The following is a 20538-nucleotide window of genomic DNA, read 5'->3' on the forward strand; positions in this document are numbered from 1 at the left end:
TATTCTTTAAGGGGGCCCAGAATTCATAGCAACGGCCCGGCTTGTCGCTAGGCGCTTGACGTCATCGTATCAACACCAGCTCCGTTTATCATCGCTACACGGACCCACTCGATCGGATTTTTTAAATTTTATTTCTCCACTTTTTTATCCGTTTAAAAATATCTCCGTTTATGTGGGTGAAATCGTCGTGTTCGTGTGGTTTTAGAAGCCCAATTGGACAGAAAAATGTGCGTTTAGGAATATATCGTATTGGTGTAGCCCAGGCCTTTAGATAGCAGTTGAAGTGGAACAGTGGAAAACAATAGAAAACAATAGAAAACAATAGAAAACAACGTTCAACAGTGTAAATGGAGACAGGAAATGTTGCATAGTCTCTGTCACTACGAGTTCCAATGTGGAACAGAGTCTCTCCCCGTCAGAAATAGAGAGCCAAAGGAAGCAGGAAGTAACATCGTCGCCATGGGAAACTCAATTTGGAAAAAGTCTCCATGTGAGTGAACGGGAGTCAAAGTTTTATTTCTAATGTGAGTGAATAGTGTGATGATAAAACTCTCTGAGCTCTACCTGTTTAAAACACCACGGTTCATGAAGAGAAACCAGCAGTTTGTTGTAAAACTATTGTAGAATAAAACTCTGAAGAATCTGTAATCACACTAAATACATTCTTCTGTTGCCGTGACAACAAACTGCTGGTTTCTCTTCATGAACCGTGGTGTTTTAAACAGCTCAGAGAGTTTTATCATCACACTATTCAATCACATTAGAAATAAAACTTTGACTCCCGTTCACTCACATTTAGACTTTTTTTTTTTCCGAGTTGAGTTCCCATAGACCAGAGCGGCATCTCTATGCAAATGAGAATGACTGATGCATCCTGGGTAATTTAGGGGCAGCACCCGGCATTTTTAAATTGCACTCAGTGGCTTTTTGTGTTTTGATGGAGCGTAGACTAACTAACAATCAATTTGAATGTTTTATTTTGTGTTTCTTTTGTAGCACTATGTCTCATAATTATTTTGACACCCTCTTTGAAACCCACCGTTCACGCTATCTTGAAAAACTACAATGAATGAATCTAGCGGTATGCTCCTTTAGCCTCCCACAGTGATCAATGACTCCACACAGTGGCCAGAAATGTCTGACCCAGACATCTACACTGCAAAAATCTAACCAAGAATATTTGTCTTATTTCTAGTCAAAATGTTATTTCTAGTCAAAATAAATCTCATTATACTTAAAATAAGACTCATCACATTTAAAAAGTAGCTTGTTTTTAGACACTTTTTTACTTTTTTCAAGCAAATTTTCCACTTGAAATAAGTAGAAAAATCTGATAGTGGAGCAAGTTTTTCTTTCTTATTACAAGCACAAAAAACTTACTTTCACTGGCAGATTTTTCTATTTATTTCAAGTGAAAATTAGTTTGAAACAAGTGAAAATGATCTAAAAACAAGTTGATCTTTAGGTGATGAGTCTTATTTTAAGTGGAAAGAGATTAGTTTTGACTAGAAATGAGACATTTGGACAAGAAATAAGACAAATATTCTTGGACAGGTTTTGAGTTTTTGCAGTGTACACGTATTTGGTGGAATCACCGGGAGGTTTTGGCTCAGTGTTGTCTGTAAACAGCCTGTTAATAGACAACTTTTTGTTAGTTAGTTTGTTAAGCCAGTTAGGCTGAACTTTTCAATGGAGGGATGCCGGACGCTGCCCCTAAATTACCCAGGATGCATCAGTCATTCTCATTTGCATAAAGATGCCGCTCTGGTCTATGGCGACGTTACTTCCTGCTTCCGCTTCGGCTTCTCTATACAATGCTTCATCTCTAAACATAAATACAGTGTCTGCAGTGGGAGTTGCAGACCCACGTGGTCTCTGGGTAGCCACGGCAACAGGGGGCGTGGCCTAGGAGCAGCCACACTCCTCCACCACCATGTTGTGGATGTCCTTCTTGATGATCTTCTGCTCCTCGTTGTAGTAGAGCATGGACATGGCGCGCAGCCGCGTGGGCACGCAGCACGACCGCAGGTTCTGGAACGGCCCGTAGCCGCGCATCCGGTAGTGGCTGATGACGGCCGAGTGGAAGGACAGCGAGGAGCTGCCGAGGCTCGCCACGTGGTGGTCGGGGCAGTCGCCCTCGCAGTAGTTGGCGTGGTAACCGGACGGGGCGATGATCCAGTCGTTCCAGCCGATGTCCCTGAAGTTCACGTAGAACTGCCGCTTGCAGCAGACGCCCGGTTTCCCGTCGCAGTCCAGACCGCGCCGGACCCGCCGCCGCGCCGCCGCCGCCGCCGCCTCGTCGTCGCGCGGCCGCAGCTGCATCATGAGGAACGGGCGGTGGGACTGGTCTCGGCCCGGTGCAGCCGTTGCCGTGGCGGCGGCTCGAGCCAGGACCGGCGCGGCTCCGGCCTCGGAGCACAGCGGACAGGAAACACGCAGGCGGAGCGAGCTGCCGCCGGCGTCCAGCAGCGCCTGGAGGCCGCGAGGGACGGAGAGCGTGTGCCAGCCGCTGCGACGCGCGTCCACCATCTTCTCTGAGATCAACTCCTCCTCTTCCTCCTCCTCCTCCTCTTCCTCCTCGTCGTCATGGCGAAGCTGCAGCAGCCGCAGCGTCACTTTGCTCTTCGCTCTGTTCTGTCTGTTTGACGTCTTCAGGAAGATCCAGACGTCGGCCTGCTCCACCAGCGAGGAGGCGCCGCTGCTCTCCTTAGAAAGGTCGAAGGTCACCGAGTCTGGAGCGTCGCCTGCAGCAGAAGGCACAGTTAGTGTGGTGGCATTTTTTATGAGAAATGACATATAAGCCTGAAAACAACAACAAGACCAATGAAAAGAAAGTTATGCCACCTTTAAAGGGATAGTAGCATTTCCAGTTCCATTGTTCACTATAATATAATTTTTTCCAGCCCTTCAAGGTGCAGGAAAAACACAGTTTTTATTTGGACCTAACCAACTGCTGATCGGCGGGTGCTAACCCTGGGCGGAGGGATACGTGAGTTGGTTAGGTCCAAATAAAAACAGTGTTTTTCCTGCACCTTGAAGGGCTGGAAAAAATTATATTATAGTGAACAATGGAACTGTGTAATTTTTTTTCAGGTAAAACCTCTTTTAGGCCGTGAAAATAGGCCGTTTCTTTGTGTCTGTTCACAACACTGTATGTTGTAAATCTCTGGGCAGGGCTATTATGGGCTGGCGTTGCTAACGGGAGGAGTGCAGAGAGTCTTCTACTGCAATTACAGTACTTAGGGGCTATTTGGAGATCATACAACCCCACTTTTAAAAAAATGATACTATCCCTTTAAAGACTGTGTGAGCTGTGCTATTATGTCATTAATAATCACATTTTATGTTATTTTGTGTTGATTTAAATAGTTAGAATATACTTATTTCTCGTGTTCTTATGTTGTTTCACTCCACCGTGGCTTTATCATCACTGATTTGACACTATCTGCCTACAAACATCGCAACATGCCCTTTAACACCACTAAATGGATGAAAGTGTACATTTCAACAGGGTGGTACAAGGCAAAAGTGGAAAGTCATGAGACAAGAGTGAACTATGTATGACCCCTTGTAACACCTGTTGTTTTGCTGAAAGTTGTTATGCTAGTGCAAATCCATGGAAATGCTAACAGGCAAGGGCTGAGAAAGGGCTCGCAGAATTGCATGAAAGTCTATGGGCAGCCTCCTGGAATACATTGGCAGAATGGCTTGATAGGGAAAGGATTCTAGCTGAAATTAAATGAATTAAAGACAACTCTACTTGAAGATCCATCTTTTCCAGCGTCGTGTTTTGAGTTTTTGAAGTTTATTTTACTTAAATGGAGGAGAGAATTTAAAGGCCCAAATAGGACGATATATACGTTCTATATGTTAATTTTCTTCTACATTAGCAGGTTAGCATGTTAGGCAAGGCAAGGCAAGGCAAGGCATCTTTATTTCTATAGCGCATTTCATACCAAGGCAACTCAATGTGCTTTACATAAAGACAAAACTTTTTTTTTTTAAAGAGAGAAGCATAAAACAGAATAAAAACAAACACTAAAAACAGAGTTAAAAGCAAGAGCAAGAAAATAGATAAAGTTTAAAGTTCTTAAAAAGAGCTCAGCTATAAGCACGTGAAAAGAGAAATGTTTTAAACCTGCATTTAAAGGATAATTTCCGTTTTTTACAACCTGGACCTTATTTCTAACATAAAATACGATGTATCATAACAAAATATTGGCGAAATGAACTAGTTTTGAGGCGAATAATGTGTTATTTAGAGGCTGCATTGCGCTGCCCCGTGTTATACGGATGCATGATCTGATATCACCAAGTAATTAACATCCCAGGACCGCTGTTATAACCAACCGGTTAGGTTTAGGATTTTAGGAAAATCTATTCTGTAGCTGACTGGGAGCCAGTGTAAGGCCTTAAGAACTGGGCTGATGTGATGTGATCTCTTTGTTCTGGTTAAAACGTTGGTTAAATGTTAGCACGTTAGCACGTTAGCGTTAGAGCTTTAGACATCTGGATCAATAAGCTGCTGGTGGATGAAAGGAAGAAAAAAAAATAAACATGTTTTCTTCTCTAACCTATAAACAGGCCAGACACCCCCCTCCCCATGCCCCCCCCGCCCCCTCCATCCCCATTTGAATGAATAAACAAACACAATGACCGGTTGAAGTCTGAATGGGGCCGCTGCCTCTAAATATACTCAATCTGAGCGGAGAAACTAAAAAAAGAGGAAGCCTGATTTCGGGGAATGTTGTGAACAAGGCTCCTAGTATAACAGCCCCCCCCCACACCCCCACTCCCCCCACTCTGAAACGAACCCTAACCACACAGCCATCACCCGCCCCCCCCCCCCAAAAAAAACCTGTTCTGTCCTCCTATGCTTCCCTCTTTGTGTCCTGCCGCAGAATAATTACTGAGACCCACATTTGTCTGAATGAGATTATTCACGGCCTGAGATTGCTCGGTATGCCCCCCCCCACATACACACCTCCCCTCCACCACACTCGTTACTGTTCTGTAATTAGGCTGAGGGGCCGTTTTCTAAAGAGCCTCTGAAAGACACGACTATTAATAGCCTGAAGCTTTTATGTCCGTTGTGATCGGTCCCGTTCACCGGTACAGTTCAGACTCGTGATGCCGAGTTAGTTAGTTAGTTTCCCCCCCGGTCACATGATGATCCATACCTGCTCCTTCTTCGCCACTAAGTCACATGGCTTCCCCCTAACGCGAGACAATGCACTCTCACTGGTTACAGTTCACCTTTAAATGCATTTGCCCACCCTGTCTTAAACAATACCTTGTTCCACACTCATCATCATACTTACTCAGACAATTAAACAACGTCTTAAAACCCACTTTTATAGGTTGGCATACTCTTAACTGTTTCCTGTTCTTGTTTAATTATTCTAACATTTTATCTGTACTGCAAGCGCATTTTACTTATTTATTTATAAAATCATTTGTATTGTACCTCTGTGAATCTGTGCTTTTACTGTTTTGGTGGGTGCACTGCTGTTGACTATGGGCTATTTTTGATTGATTGTTGGTCATGTGACCTCAGAGGGAGGGGGGTTTGCATGGGTTTTTCTGTTTTTGTTCTTTTTCTGTGATGTTTTATCTGTAAAGCACTTTGTGCATTTGCTTGAAAAGTGAACCTAGAACATCCAGAGTCATTGGGCGAAGAGCTTTTAAATTCAAAGCACCTTTTGACTGGAACAACCTGCCAAACTCCCTTCGCTCCATATCCTCTTTACATACCTTCAAGAATGAGCCATTCTACTATTTAACCACCTAAAAACTTCACGAACTGTTCTTAAGAACAAGTTTGTTCTTAAGCCCTACTTACGAAGTTTTTACGAAGATTGTGGCATTCATGAATGTTTTCTTATCCAGAATTTGTTCTTAACTAAGAACAAAATCTACGAACAGTCAGGAGTATACTTACGCACTTTTAAGTGACTGATTATAGCGTTTTAAGTTAACTTAAGAAAGAATCTAAGAAGGTGAATGAGGCCCTGCTCTTGCTTCTAGTGCGTGATAGCTGCCTAATCTTGGAGGTGTCGGATGTACACGTACAATGTATGCGTCTCCTTTCCCCGTGTGCTTTGCTGTTGTTTTGTATTTGCAGCCTTATGTTTTCTTTGTCTCTGTCTCCTTTTGTCTGATTTTGTCCTTTCGTTCTTGTCTTGCCTCTGTTTTGCTTCTGTCTGTATCACTGCTGACTGTTGAGTTGCTAGGGACCCACCTCAAGGGGCTTGAAGTTGATACATGAGCAATACCACTAACACTTGTGTGTAAACGTGTGTGTGTGTGTGTGTGTGTTCCGACAGACACACTGTGTAAACCTGTACACAGACTTTGAACCTCTGTGATTTTTGTGAATGGGCTCTCTACTTATGATGAGTAAACATGAGCGAGGACGTGCACCTTCACTGGTTATCTGAAGGTCATGGACCCTTGTTGTGAAACTAATTGGTCATGTTGGGTTGGGGGGTTGGGGGTTGGGGGCAGGTATGATGCTGCATGTCTGCATGTCGTGGGACCGTGACAAGTCTGGAAAACCCGATTCATGCAGGACTTTGGTCGAACAGTAGAAGCAGTAAAGTAAAGATACGTTTCCACAACATGGTACCGACTCGACTCGACTCGACTCGACTCGGCCTTTTCACGTTTCCATTACGTAAAAGCATCTGGAACCTGTAGGAAGTTGGCGAAAAATCAATACGGAGCGGTGGATAACGTTACATAACATATACGATGTTACGACGTGTGTGTTTGTGTAGTCTTAAAGGGATAGTTCAACATTTTGGCAAATTGGCCCATTGCCATAATAATCCCTAGAGTCATAGCAGTAGGTTCGTTACCTTTAATTGTCGGTGCAAGCTGTTTTTAGAACGGCGGAGCAGAGCCGTGAGCTGCTCAGAGCTACGCTACGGAGGCTCATTATGGGATTTCTTGGTTTCCCTCATCAAACTCATCAAATACACAATCCAACAACTCCACAACGCTCTGGTGGACAAGTTGTGAGCTGCACATTCACCACGCTATGAGATAATAACACAACGTTACCACACAGAGTTGTTTTAGAGGGAAATTCATGCAAAACCTCTGATGCACGTTGCCTTCAGGGACAGTTTTTCATCAAGCAGTCTCTGTATTTACCTCTAAAATACACAGTTCCATTGTTCGCTATAATATAATTTTTTCCAGCCCTTCAAAGTGCAGGAAAAACACAGTTTTTATTTGGACCTAACCAACTCACGTATCCCTCCGCCCAGGGTTAGCGCCCGCCGATCAGCAGTTGGTTAGGTTCAAATAAAAACTGTGTTTTTCCTGTTTTTTGAAAAAAAAAATCGATTTAAAAATCGTCAAAAAAGATATCGTGATATTTATGTGAATCGATTTTTTCTCCCACCCCTAGTCTGTCCTGATTGAACTACATGTGGCTGGACTCACCTGGCTCTGCGAAGGTGATGATCTCTGACGGCGGTCCGGGCGGTGGCGGCGCCGGGGCCCCGGGGCCTCGTCCTCCGTCCTCCTGGATGATCTCCACGCTGCCGTCCTCGGTGACGCGGCCGACCTGCAGCTTCTTGATGGCGTTGAGCAGCGCGGCTCGAGGCACCGGCCGCGTCACGTTGGGCCGAGCGCTCAGGTGCAGCATGTTGAGGATGTGACGCTTCACCGCCTCCACCATGTCGCTCTGGCCGTCGTCGCTCTGTCCGTCACCGCCATCGTCGCTGTCGTCGTCGTTGCTCAGTGGCGAAGAAGAAGAGGATGAGTTCCTCCTCTGAGGCAGAGAGCAGGACGGACAGTCGGAGGAGAGCAGCGGCGTCGTCGTCGTCGTCGTCTCGTCGGGAGCTGAAGACGCCGTTGGGCTGGAGGCGCCAACGACGAGGAGGAAGAGGAGGCTGATCACAGCGAAGGAGAAGACAGGAAACACAGACGACATGATGATGATGGACTCGGACTCGGACTCGGACTCGGACCGGTGGAGAGGAGAAGAACCGGAGCTCAGAGACCAGGCTGGGACCGGTTCTTCTACCTCAGTTCAGTCTGAGATCTGGACTGGATGGATTCTCTCTGGGGGCTGCAGGTGTTTGGTGCCCTGGTCCAGTAGTTCTGGTTCTGGTCCTGTAGTTCTGGTCCAGTAGTTCTGGTCCTGTAGTTCTGGTTCTGGTCCTGTAGTTCTGGTCCTGTAGTTCTGGTTCAGTAGTTCTGGTCCTGTAGTTCTGGTTCTGGTCCTGTAGTTCTGGTCCTGTAGTTCTGGTCCAGTAGTTCTGGTCCAGTAGTTCTGGTCCTGTAGTTCTGGTTCAGTAGTTCTGGTCCTGTAGTTCTGGTTCAGTAGTTCTGGTTAGAAATACTTTATTTAATGTCACAGAGCAGCAGCAAGACGATACAGACAGTTCTGGTCCTGTAGTTCTGGTCCAGTAGTTCTGGTTCTGGTCCTGTGGTCCTGGTCCAGTAGTTCTGGTCCAGTAGTTCTGGTTCAGGTCCTGTGGTTCAGGTCCTGATGGTCCTGTAGTTCTGGTCCAGTAGTTCTGGTCCAGTAGTTCTGGTCCTGTGGTTCAGGTCCTGTAGTTCTGGTCCTGTGGTCCTGGTCCTGATGGTCCGACAGTGCAGGGTCACTACTCTCCTCTCTGCTCGGTTACTGTAATTATACCTCTCTGCCCGTTTAATCCCTCCCTCCATCCACAGAGGTATTTCCCTGTGAGTCACTCTCTCTCTCTCTCTCACACACACACACACACACACACACACACACACACACACACACACACACACACACACACACACACACACACACACACACACACACACACACACACACACACACACACAGAGTGAGTAAAAAGTCTCAGAATATCTCAGGACTGTTTGTGGTGTTTCCTCCTGAACGAACGAACGTCACGACAGCACGGGAGGAAGGAGAAGGAGGAAGAGGAGGAAGAGAGAGTCCCTGATTCATTCATCATACCACACACACACATGCACACACACACACACACATGCACACACACACACACACACACACACACACACTGACGGTGACTCAGTGCAGCGTCATCATCACCTCACGTGGAGGAGAAACTCCGTCGGTGTGAAATTAATTTTTAGACTGAAAAGAGAGTTTTGTTGCTACAAACAGAGCAGATGGACACACACACACACACACACACACACACACACACACACACACACACACACACACACACACACACACACACACACACCGTGACATCAGCATGCCCCCTGGTGGTGAGGATTGGCTGTTACAGAGCGTTTGATTGGCAGAAATGGCAAAAATCTACCTAGATTCTTTACTTGAGGAGAAGAAAAAGTACCTGTGTAAAAAAACGACCTTGGTAAAAGTGAAAGTACTGATCCAAATATCTACTCAAGTAAAAGTAAAAAGTACAGGCTCTGAAATGTACTCTAAAGTATTATTAAAGGGACAACGAGGAGTTTTGTTAAAGCGAAGTGTTTCCACACTACATTTATGAGCCTCCGCACCGTGAAATTCTTTGACCGGCGCAAGACAGACTCATGTTTTCATTCATCAAGAATTAAAGTCAGAGGTTGGAAGACGATCACATACCGTCGTAGTTCCCACCATAAACGGAGATTCGGCGGCGTTATTCTCATGACTCGCCACGAAACCGAAAGTAAAGAAACGCTGGTCGGCTCGCCCAGCATTTCCACCACCACTAATAATAACAAAATAACCATAGAGACAAAACCATAGATTTATCTAAAATGGACCATTAACAAGTGGTAACGGAGATTCATCCACATTAATATGAGACTTTTTTTATAACCAAATAGAAACTCCTGGTTGTCCCTTTAAAAGTAAAAAGTATTTCTATTGCACGATTCACTGCAAAGCTACTAACCACATGGTCATTTATCTGGAATCCATTTCATCAGTGTTATTGTTTGAACAAACATTGTTCACTTGAGTTTACCTGCTGGACACAAGATGTTTCCTAATGTACTTGTTTGTTTGTTACCAGACTCTTTACAAACTTTTCTTCTAGATTAGTGAAACAACACAACAACACCTCTTGTTGTTTCACAAATCTCGTCTTTTGGAGATGTGCTTTGGTGTTTCTGAGTTGTTCAGAGATGTTTTCCTCCGACCCCCCACCTGCCATCAGGTCATTTGGTAACACTTTACAATAAGGGTCCCTTAATTAAGGTTAGTAGCTACATTATTAAGCATTAATATATAAACTAATGTGTTAATTGATGCTGAGTAATGTATACAGCTCTGGAAAAAATAAGAGACCAGTTTCACAAATGTTTCTTAAAAGCATCTCTACATGTATGACAGTCATTCTTTTCTTGTCTTTTTTAAACACCAACACAAACACAACTCATTCTCCTTAATGAGACTCTGATGAGGTCGTCACCTGAACCACATCTGGTTTTATAGGAAGATTATAAAAAACACTGCTGGTTTTTATAATCTTAACATCGACATTATCCCACAAAAACTGGTTTATAAAGTATACTTGCTGTGTTGTTTAGGAATAAATATGAACATGTTTTCTTTGCATTATTATTATTATTCAAGGTCTGAAAAGACTTGATATTTTTGTTATCTAGACTAGTTTAGTCATTAGCCAATAAAAGCTCTAAATGACAATATTTTTATTTCAAGGTTGATAGAATAAAACAATTTTTTACATTTAATTTTACTCAAACACATACCTATAAATAGCAAAACCAGAGAAACTGATCATTTTGGGAGTGGTCTCTTATTATCTTCCAGAGTTGTATATAATGATAACTAATAACATTATTCAACTTTTATTATTACTTAATAATTTATCAACTAACTTTGGGCCGGATTTACTAAGATCCCAGATAGCGGGCGCTATATTGTTTGCGCCCGCTAAAATATTGCGTGTTTGGTTAGTGCACGCAAAACAGGTGATTTACTAAGAGTAACCCGCTAAATGAAAACACGTGCAAACCACAATATGTAAATGAGGGTTTTGCGCGTGGTAATCGTTTCCGCCATGGAGAGAGTGGACAGAGAGCTGGACGGACGAAGGGACAGAATGACATTTGATCCGATGCATACAATGCATACAATCACACACCTAATATGTGTGTGTGTGTGCCGCCCATGATCCAGAGGATTACTGTAATAGAGAGCTCAGGTGGGACACACGGATCTAAACGCTCCGACCACTGACCAGAGACGGGTGAAGGCAGCGGTAGACAGAGCTGAGCAGCCAGGTACTGGAGAGGAGAGGAGGAGAGAGGAGAGGATAGGAGAGGAAAAGAGAGGAGCGCACTGCAGGACAGACGTGCCCCGTGCGTAACGGCGCGTAAAAGACTTTTAACACGGCTGAAAAACTGTTAGAGAATGACCCAGACGTGAGGAAATGCAGAGATGTAAGATCATGGGGCTCTGACAGGTATCAAACCAATAAACGCATAAGATTTGGCAAAGTTGTATCAGTTAGTACATGGTTTTCAGACGTGGTGAATAAAGACGCAAAAACAGCCACCGCAATCTCTTCCTGGTTTGGTAAATCACATTGCCCTCGCTAAATAAATCTATTTGCATCTACTCCTCCCAGTATTTTGCGTGTTCTGGCAGAAACGCCCATATTTACATATTCATCCAGGCAAACACGCTAAATGGATTGCACGTGCTATTCTGCCCATTTGAGAGACGCAATCCTCGGTGCGTCCGGTTAGTAGATCAGGTTCCACATGTGTTTGCGCGTGCAATCACGTTTGCACACGTTTTAATACACGCAAACCTTTAGTAAATCCGGCCCCTAGAGTAGTAAACATTAATTAACTGCTTACTAATAGGCAACATTAATTAACGTGTTTCCTAATGCTAATTAATACATAATAATGATTGTTAATATATCTGTAAACAGTTAATTAATGCTTAATAATGTACTAACTAACTAACGTTAATTAAGGACCCTTATTGTAAAGTGTTACAGCTGCTGGTGAACAGATGGATATGATTATATGATATGATTAAAACTGGCAAAAAAACATTTGGGATCCAAGTTGATCAATGTTTAGATTTATCTGATTCATCGATAGATCAAGTTATTAACACAGAGAGGAAGTGAAGATGCAGCGGCTTCAGACAAGGATTTAATCAATGTTAATAAATGTAATTACTAAACATTAAACATGGAACATAAACGCAATTGATGTGAACTTGTAGATTATTATTATTAACACCTTGATAACGTGTAAATCCATGTGGGTGGGAGGGAGGGGGCGGTGTGTGTGTGTGTGTGTGTGTGTGTGTGTGAGTCTGATCATTAATCACTTCCTGTTGTTCAGTGAAAACACAAACATGAAGTGTCTCTGTGTTATAATCTGCTGAGACACAGATTACTAGGCTACCTGCTGCTGCTGCTGCTGCTGAGACACTAAAAATACCCCCACGTGACGTCATCGGCGCCCTCTTACCGACGGCCGGTAGAGTAACTTGTGACGTCAACACACCTATCTATCTATCTATCTATCTACCTTTTAACTCGTCAACATGAAACAACGACGCGTTGAATTGTAAAAACCCAAAGGGAACTCGGGATTGGAGCGATCAAAGCAGCTGACTGTCGCTTTAAGGCCCCCCCCCCCCCTTTACACACACACACACACACACACACACACACACAGAGAGAGACACACACACACCCCTCCCCCCTGTCAGCTCTCTCTCTCTCTCCCTCTCAGTGTTAATCCGCCGTCTCTCCGCAGTCAGTCAGTCCATCATGGCGGAAATCAAAACGGGAATCTTCGCTAAAAACGTCCAGAAGCGGCTGAACAGGGCGCAGGAGAAGGTAAGAGGAGGAGGAGGAGGAGGAGGAGGAGGAGGGTGAGGGTGAGGATGAAGGTCTAGGCTGAGGAAGAGGAAGAGGAGGAGGAGGAGGATGAAGGGTGGAGAGGACGGCCTGTGCCTGTGCAGCAGCAGCGTCTCTCTCTGTTTCTGTTTTCCGATCATCAGATACCGACATAGTGACGTCACGGCGGATCAATAATAGATGATGATCGGAGGACACCGTGGTTTAGATTAAATGAATGGCCGATTATTAGACTACAGTAGAGTAGCTAGGTAATACTGGTCGGAACAGCAGCTGGCGATGACGTCACACGCGCGCTAGGATACGTCACACACGCGTCTTATTATATGATATGATGATGCTCTCTATAGGTAAATGACGGTGAAGTGTTTCCATGTTTCCAAGGTCAGCTGGTGGTGCTGGTGTGTGTGTAGGTGTGTGTGTGTGTGTGTGTGTGTGTGTGTGTGTGTAGGTGTGTGTGCTATGTCACTGCTATGTAAAATCAGCTATAAACAAACCAGTCCAGTTCTAAACAGTGAGACCTGTCCGTGGTGCTGAAACCGGTCCAATTCTAACAGTAACAGGTCCTGGGGCCTCATTTATCAACCGTGCGTAGAAAAAGTTCTAAATTCTGTCGCAGGAATGAATGAATGAATGAATGAATGAAAATGTGTTTATTTCGGTCAGGTCATTCAAAGTTAAAAGTCCAACAGAAAACATCAGTTCAACTAGAAAAGAGTCAAACCGAAAAGGAATAGGCTGAAGCTATATCGCTTCTTTTCGCCTCCCTACCCTTCTTACATGATCAACTTCATCAGATCACATCATTCAAAACATCAAACAGAAATCATATCGTTTTGCACAATATCCCAAAACATAATTCCATAATAGTGTCAGCTACGTCAACCACATCTCTCATATTTATCAAATACCTTATTCTTAAACAAACGTTTGAATTCATACATTGACTGGCACATCTTCAAATCGTCATCAAGTGCATTCCATATATTTACACCCCTTACAGAAACACATTGATCTTTTATTTTAGAATGAATGAAGGAAACTTAGAATGTGTGTAAGTAAAAATCTGTAATTATCAAACGTGCGGACACCGGTCGTACACACACTAGTAAGTAATCAGTGATGATGAATCCTCCACCTGTTCCTAACTACCATGGTTAGGGTCGTTTACATTCAGAAACGCCTCCAATTGACCATATATGGTAGCAACAATCCCTTTAATAATGCGTGAATGGATTTTCTTCCCCACACCAAAATCATGGCAAAGAGGGCGAAGAAGAGGAGTTTCTCTGAGAGACTGAGGTAGCCTACTTGTAGGAGAAGTTGAAACAAACCAAAAAATACTGCTGGGAACATTAACTGCAGGTGTGACCAACAAAAGAAGAGGAGAAAGTAACAACTGCTGTTAATTCTGTTGGGTCAGAGGAAAGATCACTCTGAGAAATAAAAAAGCTGTCTTTTATAGCTCGTCACACCAATCATTCCAAATGTCTGCTCAAGTACTAATTGAGACGTTTTATTAATTAGGAAACAGGGAACATGTGAAGTTTGAGATAGCTGAACACTGTGACTCCTTAATGGGTTCACTGTAGTTTCACTGGTCGACCTCAGAGTTCTGCTTCAATTTACACACGTTCCTAAGCACAAGTACAAGTTGATAAATGCCACACGTTGTGTTGCAATGTTCTTACGCACTCATTACGCACACATCTGTGTGTACGTACGGTTGATAAATGAAGCCCCTGGTTCTAACAGTGAGACCTGTCCGTGGTGCTGAAACCGGTCCAGTTCCAACAGTGAGACCTGTCCGTGGTGCTGAAACCGGTCCAGTTGTAACAGTGAGACCTGTCCATGGTGCTGAAACCGGTCCAGTTCTAACTGTGAGACCTGTCCGTGGTGCTGAAACCGGTCCAGTTCTAACAGTGAGACCTGTCCGTGGTGCTGAAACCGGTCCAGTCCGGTCCAGTTCTAACAGTGAGACCTGTCCGTGGTGCTGAAACCGGTCCAGTCCGGTCCAGTTCTAACAGTGAGACCTGTCCGTGGTGCTGAAACCGGTCCAGTTCTAACAGTGAGACCTGTCCGTGGTGCTGAAACCGGTCCAGTCCGGTCCAGTTCTAACAGTGAGACCTGTCCGTGGTGCTGAAACATAGTCATCCCATACGTGTCTGGGGTCTCGGAGAAACTCAGGAGGATTTTTAACAAACATCAAATCCCTGAATGTTTCAAACCCAGCAACACACTCAGGTAGAAACTGCTACAGCCCAAAGACAGGACACCACACACTCCAAGGAGCAACCTGGTGTAGCCTACAGAATACCGTCCAATGCAGCGAGGAAAGCAGCTTCACATCAGCAGAGCACCTATACATAGTTGAAACCAAATAACCTTTATATATATATATATACAGTATATATTATATATATATTAAACATTATATAATTCTCAAGTTCTTTCCAAAATGTACTACTATATGAACAACCATAAAACAAATGGGTTACATTTTCAAGTTCAATTTTACAAAAGGTACATTTGTTTTATTATATGATACTAATACGTTTGTAAACATAAGTGATGATGTCATCTTACCTTTCACCATAGATATCTACACGTAGCTAGATGCCGCATTCGGGCTTGTCGGGCACGTCGTCGCGGCCGCCATCTTGGGAGGGAGTTCCCTGTATATATCTATGGTAAAAACACTGTACACTGCAAAAACTCAAAACCTTTCCAAGAATATTTGTCTTATTTCTTGTCAAAATGTCTCATTTCTAATCAAAACTAATCTCTTTCCACTTTAAATAAGACTCATCACCTAAAAATGAACTTGTTTTTAGATCATTTTCACTTGTTTCAAACTAATTTTCACTTGAAATAAGTAGAAAAATCTGCCAGTGAAAGCAAGTTTTTTTTGTGCTTGTAACAAGAAAGAAAAACTTGCTCCACTATCAGATTTTTCTACTTATTTCAAGTGGAAAATTTGCTTGAAAAAAGTAAAAAGTGTCTGAAAACAAGCTGCTTTTTAAATGTGAATGTTTTTAAGTCTTATTTTAAGTATAATGAGATTTATTTTGACTAGAAACAACATTTTGACTAGAAATAAGACAAATATTCTTGGTAAGATTTTGAATTTTTGCAGTGTAGATGTCTGGGTCAGACATTTCTGGCCACTGTGTGGAGTCATTGATCACTGTGGGAGGCTAAAGGAGCATACCGCTAGATTCATTCATTGTAATTTTTCAAGATAGCGTGAACGGTGGGTTTCAAAGAGGGTGTCAAAATAATTATGAGACATAGTGCTACAAAAGAAACACAAAATAAAACATTCAAATTGATTGTTAGTTAGTCTACGCTCCATCAAAACACAAAAAGCCACTGAGTGCAATTTAAAAATGCCGGGTGCTGCCCCTAAATTACCCAGGATGCATCAGTCATTCTCATTTGCATAGAGATGCCGCTCTGGTCTATGCATGTCACCAACGGCAGTACGAGGTAAAATAAAACGCGTACTTCCACCCTCTCAAGATGGAATGAATGTGTAAAATCAAATATAGTCAAAATATAACTACATTACTCATTGTTTACACAAAATATTTCAAGAGTCTATTAAATATGACCAATTCTTAATCCCCTGGGGAAGTGTTTGAAATATTCAGGTCATACATTCTTATCTATATCAAATGTTTGCATTTATTTTAATTGTTTTTTGTTTTGTTTTGCTTTTTTTTAAATTAAAAATGACACTCTAACATTTAAATTCCTACCAATTCAGTGTTACGTTAGTTAAATGGACCAGTATCTGAGCATTTACCTTTATTTTTGCGCCACCTCTGCAAATAAGGTTCCAACATCAAATTTTTGTGAAAGTGACGGTATTTAGGAATCTTTACGATCAATTAATTGTGGCGTTTTAATACCACGATTAACTGTGAAAACAAGTAACTGTGACATCCCTACTGTATCTGTCTCGTGTTTCTCTCAGGTGCTGCAGAAGCTGGGGAAAGCAGACGAGACCAAAGATGAACAGTTTGAACAAGTGGTGATCAACTTCAGGAGACAGGAGGTGAGAGAAGCCCCTGTGTGTGTGTGTGTGTGTGTGTGTGTGTGTGTGTGTGTGTGTGTGTGTGTGTGTGTGTGTGTGTGTGTGTGTGTGTGGTTTAACCAGTGCTCTCTCTGTGTCAGTCTGAAGGCTCGCGGCTGCAGCGGGAGATGAAGGCCTACATGGCAGCTATTAAAGGTGATGTGCTCTCTCACATGAAACATCACACATCATTTATGACATGAAACAACGTTTTTATTCATCTGTGAACTTCATCCAAATGTCAGAATCCATCCCTTCTTCTCAGGTTGTTGTGTCCCAACATCTTGGAGAATCCTCCTGGTTCTCCATGACTGTGTATTTGGGAATTGTCTTTATGTACCAATAATAATTTGGACCAATCATGTGACTCCTGATGATGAAAATTTACTTAGCGCATAAGACATAAGACTCTTTATTGATCCCACATGTGGGAAATTCTCTTGTAACAGTAGCAAAGAGTACAGGATGCGTGAAGAAATAAGGAAGAATAAGAGATAAGGAATCAAATAAAGGATTTACTATGTAAAAGAATAGAAATATATATAAAAATGTACTGTTATGTACAATGTTTAAGTAGAAAAACTATACAGACATGTTGTTTGGTCAGAGATATTCGTCTTGTGTTAGCTTTTTACTGCCATCTATGGTGTTTCGGGTCAGTTTTGACCCGTATTTTAAATCAGCTGTAAAATACACTAAATACATTTTTTTTCATCCAATTTGTTTTTCTTCTCTTGGTTACATTGTTAGGCTCCTTATCCATGAAAATATTGGTTTTAATATTTTTGGGTGTGGGCCCCTTGGCCTTTTTTGTCAGTATGACCCTTGGCTTCAATTGAACGATCCTCTTGTCAGCTTTCTGCTCCATCTATGGTGTTAGAGTCAGTTTTGACCTGAGTCTTCAATCAGCTGTAAAACACACTAAAAACAATTATTTATCATCCCATTTGTTTCTCATCTCTTGGTTATGTTGTTAGGCTCCTTTATCCATGAAAAGGTTGGTTTTGCACTTATGATTTCAGTTTTAACTGTAATTATTGTTCTTATCATTATTGACCCGAACACCACAAATGTAACAATTTTCACCAGAGCATTTTAGAACTTTGTGAAATTTTGTTTTTGTTTTATTTTGTTTAAATCGAGGTTCCTGACAAAGTCAAAAAGTCTTGATTCTATAAACAAATTTATGTGGTACTTCTATGCATTTAAAACTTGAAAACGGGTCACTGGTGACCCGAACGCCAGAGGAAGGTTAAAGGGATAGTTCAACATTTTGTCAAATTGGCCCATTGCCATAATCGCTATAGTCATAGCAGTAAGTTCGTTACCTTTAATTGTCGGTGCAAGCTGTTTTTAGAACGGCGGAGCAGAGCCGTGAGCTGCTCAGAGCTACGCTACGGAGGCTCATTATGGGATTTCTTGGTTTCCCTCATCAAACTCATCAAATACACAACCTAACAACTCCAAAACTCTGTCGTGGACAAGTTGTGACCTGCACATTCACCACGCTATGAGATAATAACACAACGTTACCACACAGAGTTGTTGTAGAGGGAAATTCATGCAAAACAGCTGATGAGCGTTGCCTTCAGGGACAGTTTTTCATCAAGCACACTCTGTATTTACCCCGAAAACGGCTCTGTTTCGTAACGTTCCATTATTATCTCATAGCGTGGTGATTGCGCAGCTTGCCAAAATGTTGAACTATCCCTTTAATGACCCTAACCCTTGGTCTCTGGTCCTGCAGGGATGCAGCAGGCCTCCATCAACCTGACCCAGTCTCTGCATGAAGTCTACGAACCCGACTGGCACGGAAAAGACGACGTCATGATCATTGGAAAGGTCAGATGACACCTGAACACGTCCCAAACAGGTGTCCAGGTGGACTCACTCAGTTTGTCCTCCATCTTTTGCTGTGATGACATGAGTTGTTGTTTTCTGCAGGACTGTGATGCATTGTGGGAAGACTTCCATAACAAACTGGTGGACTCGACGCTGCTGAATCTGGATGAGTACCTGATACAGTTCCCAGACCTGAAGGTAACAAACTCTTTGTCTACTTTGACCAAACAACAAATGTGACACATTGACGCAGCCGGAAAAGTGAAACTGTGACTTTTCAGACCCGTGTCGCCAAGAGAAGCCGCAAACTCATCGACTACGACAGCGCTCGTCACCATGTGGAAACTCTGCAGGCGTCCGGGATGAAGAACGACCGCAAGATGATGAAGGTGAGTCCACGGGCCCGAGGACATGAGGGACGCAGCGTGAGACCAGGGCCGTTGCTATGAATTCTGGGCCCCCTTAAAGAATACTAAAGTGGGCCCCTCCCCCTAACTTTTCCTTTTTTCTTTCTTAGACTACGTATGTATTATGGTTTTTTATTTAGCCTTCTTTGTTTTGATGCTAATGCAGCATTACACTGCAAAAACTCAAGTATCTTAGCAAGAATATTTGTCTGATTTCTAGTCAAAATGTCATTTCTAGTCAAAACAAATCTCATTCTACTTAAAATAAGACACATCATATTAAAAGCAGCTTGTTTTTAGACACTTTTTACTTCTTTCAAGCAGATTTTCACTTGGAATAAGTAGAAAAAATCTGATAGTGGAGCAAGTTTTTCTTCCTTATTACAAACACAAAAAACTTACTTTCACTGGCAGATTTTTCTATTTATTGTGAATTTAAGTGAAAATTATCTAAAAACAAGTACATTTTTAGGTAATGAGTCTTATTTTAAGTGGAAAGAGATTAGTTTTGACTAGAAATGAGACATTTGGACAAGAAATAAGACAAATATTCTTGGAAAGATGTAGAGTTTTTACAGTGTACTATGAGTATTAGTCAGGGTCTTACGCAGAATAAATCAGTCATACAAAGATTAGACTACTGGGGTTTTTTATGGGCCCCACTGGGCGCTGGGCCCCTAGAGTTATCACCACCTTTCTCCCCTAGACAACGGCCCTGCATGAGACACCTGTGTGTTTGTGTCCGCAGGCAGAAGATGAGCTGAAAAAGGCTCAGAGAGTGTTTGACGAGCTGAACGTGGGTCTGCAGGACGAACTTCCATCGCTCTGGGACGGGTGAGACGGTTACACCGCAGCTCTGTGATTGGCCGGCTGTGTAAACAAACAGTTTATTATTAGTTTATTTCATAGGGACAGTGCACCACTAATCAACAGAGTTAAAGGGATAGTTCAACATTTTGGCAAATTGGCCCATTGCCATAATCCCTATAGTCATAGCAGTAGGTTTGTTACCTTTAATTGTCGGTGCAAGCTGTTTTTAGAACGGCGGAGCAGAGCCGTGAACTGCTCAGAGCTACGTTACGGAGGCTCATTATGGGATTTCTTGGTTTCCCTCATCAAACTCATCAAATACACAATCCAACAACTCCACAACGCTCTGGTGGACAAGTTGTGACCTGCACATTCACCACGCTATGAGATAATAACACAACGTTACCACACAGAGTTGTTTTAGAGGGAAATTCATGCAAAACAGCTGATGCACGTTGCCTTCAGGGACAGTTTTTCAGCAAGCAGACTCTGTATTTAGGTGTATTTACCTCGAAAACGGCTCCATTTCGTAACGTTCTGTTATTATCTCATA

The 20538-nt window shown here is 42.8% G+C and overlaps 2 protein-coding genes across 2 annotated transcripts in view; one reads left to right on the plus strand and one right to left on the minus strand.

Annotated features, from left to right (window-relative positions):
* Positions 1-1905: 1905 nt before the first annotated feature.
* Positions 1906-7945, minus strand: inhbab (inhibin subunit beta Ab; the record flags this gene model as incomplete). The annotated part of the gene is made up of 2 exons (XM_083990681.1): positions 1906-2744; positions 7453-7945. The coding sequence occupies 2 exons, from the start codon at positions 7943-7945 to the stop codon at positions 1906-1908; spliced, it is 1332 nt and encodes a 443-aa protein (XP_083846807.1).
* A 4813-nt stretch (positions 7946-12758) lies between these two features.
* Positions 12759-20538, plus strand: part of amph (amphiphysin) — a gene marked incomplete at its 5' end in the record, with an annotated part of 34547 nt that continues 26767 nt past the window's right edge. Inside the window, 7 exons of the mRNA XM_083990682.1 lie at positions 12759-12827; positions 16828-16908; positions 17028-17082; positions 18674-18768; positions 18871-18966; positions 19050-19157; positions 19924-20009. Coding sequence (XP_083846808.1) covers positions 12759-12827; positions 16828-16908; positions 17028-17082; positions 18674-18768; positions 18871-18966; positions 19050-19157; positions 19924-20009 — 590 coding nt within the window. The remainder of the gene's footprint in view (positions 12828-16827; positions 16909-17027; positions 17083-18673; positions 18769-18870; positions 18967-19049; positions 19158-19923; positions 20010-20538) is intronic.

Source organism: Trachurus trachurus (assembly GCF_905171665.1).
Source record: "Trachurus trachurus genome assembly, chromosome: 17".
Classification (NCBI taxonomy): domain Eukaryota; kingdom Metazoa; phylum Chordata; class Actinopteri; order Carangiformes; family Carangidae; genus Trachurus; species Trachurus trachurus.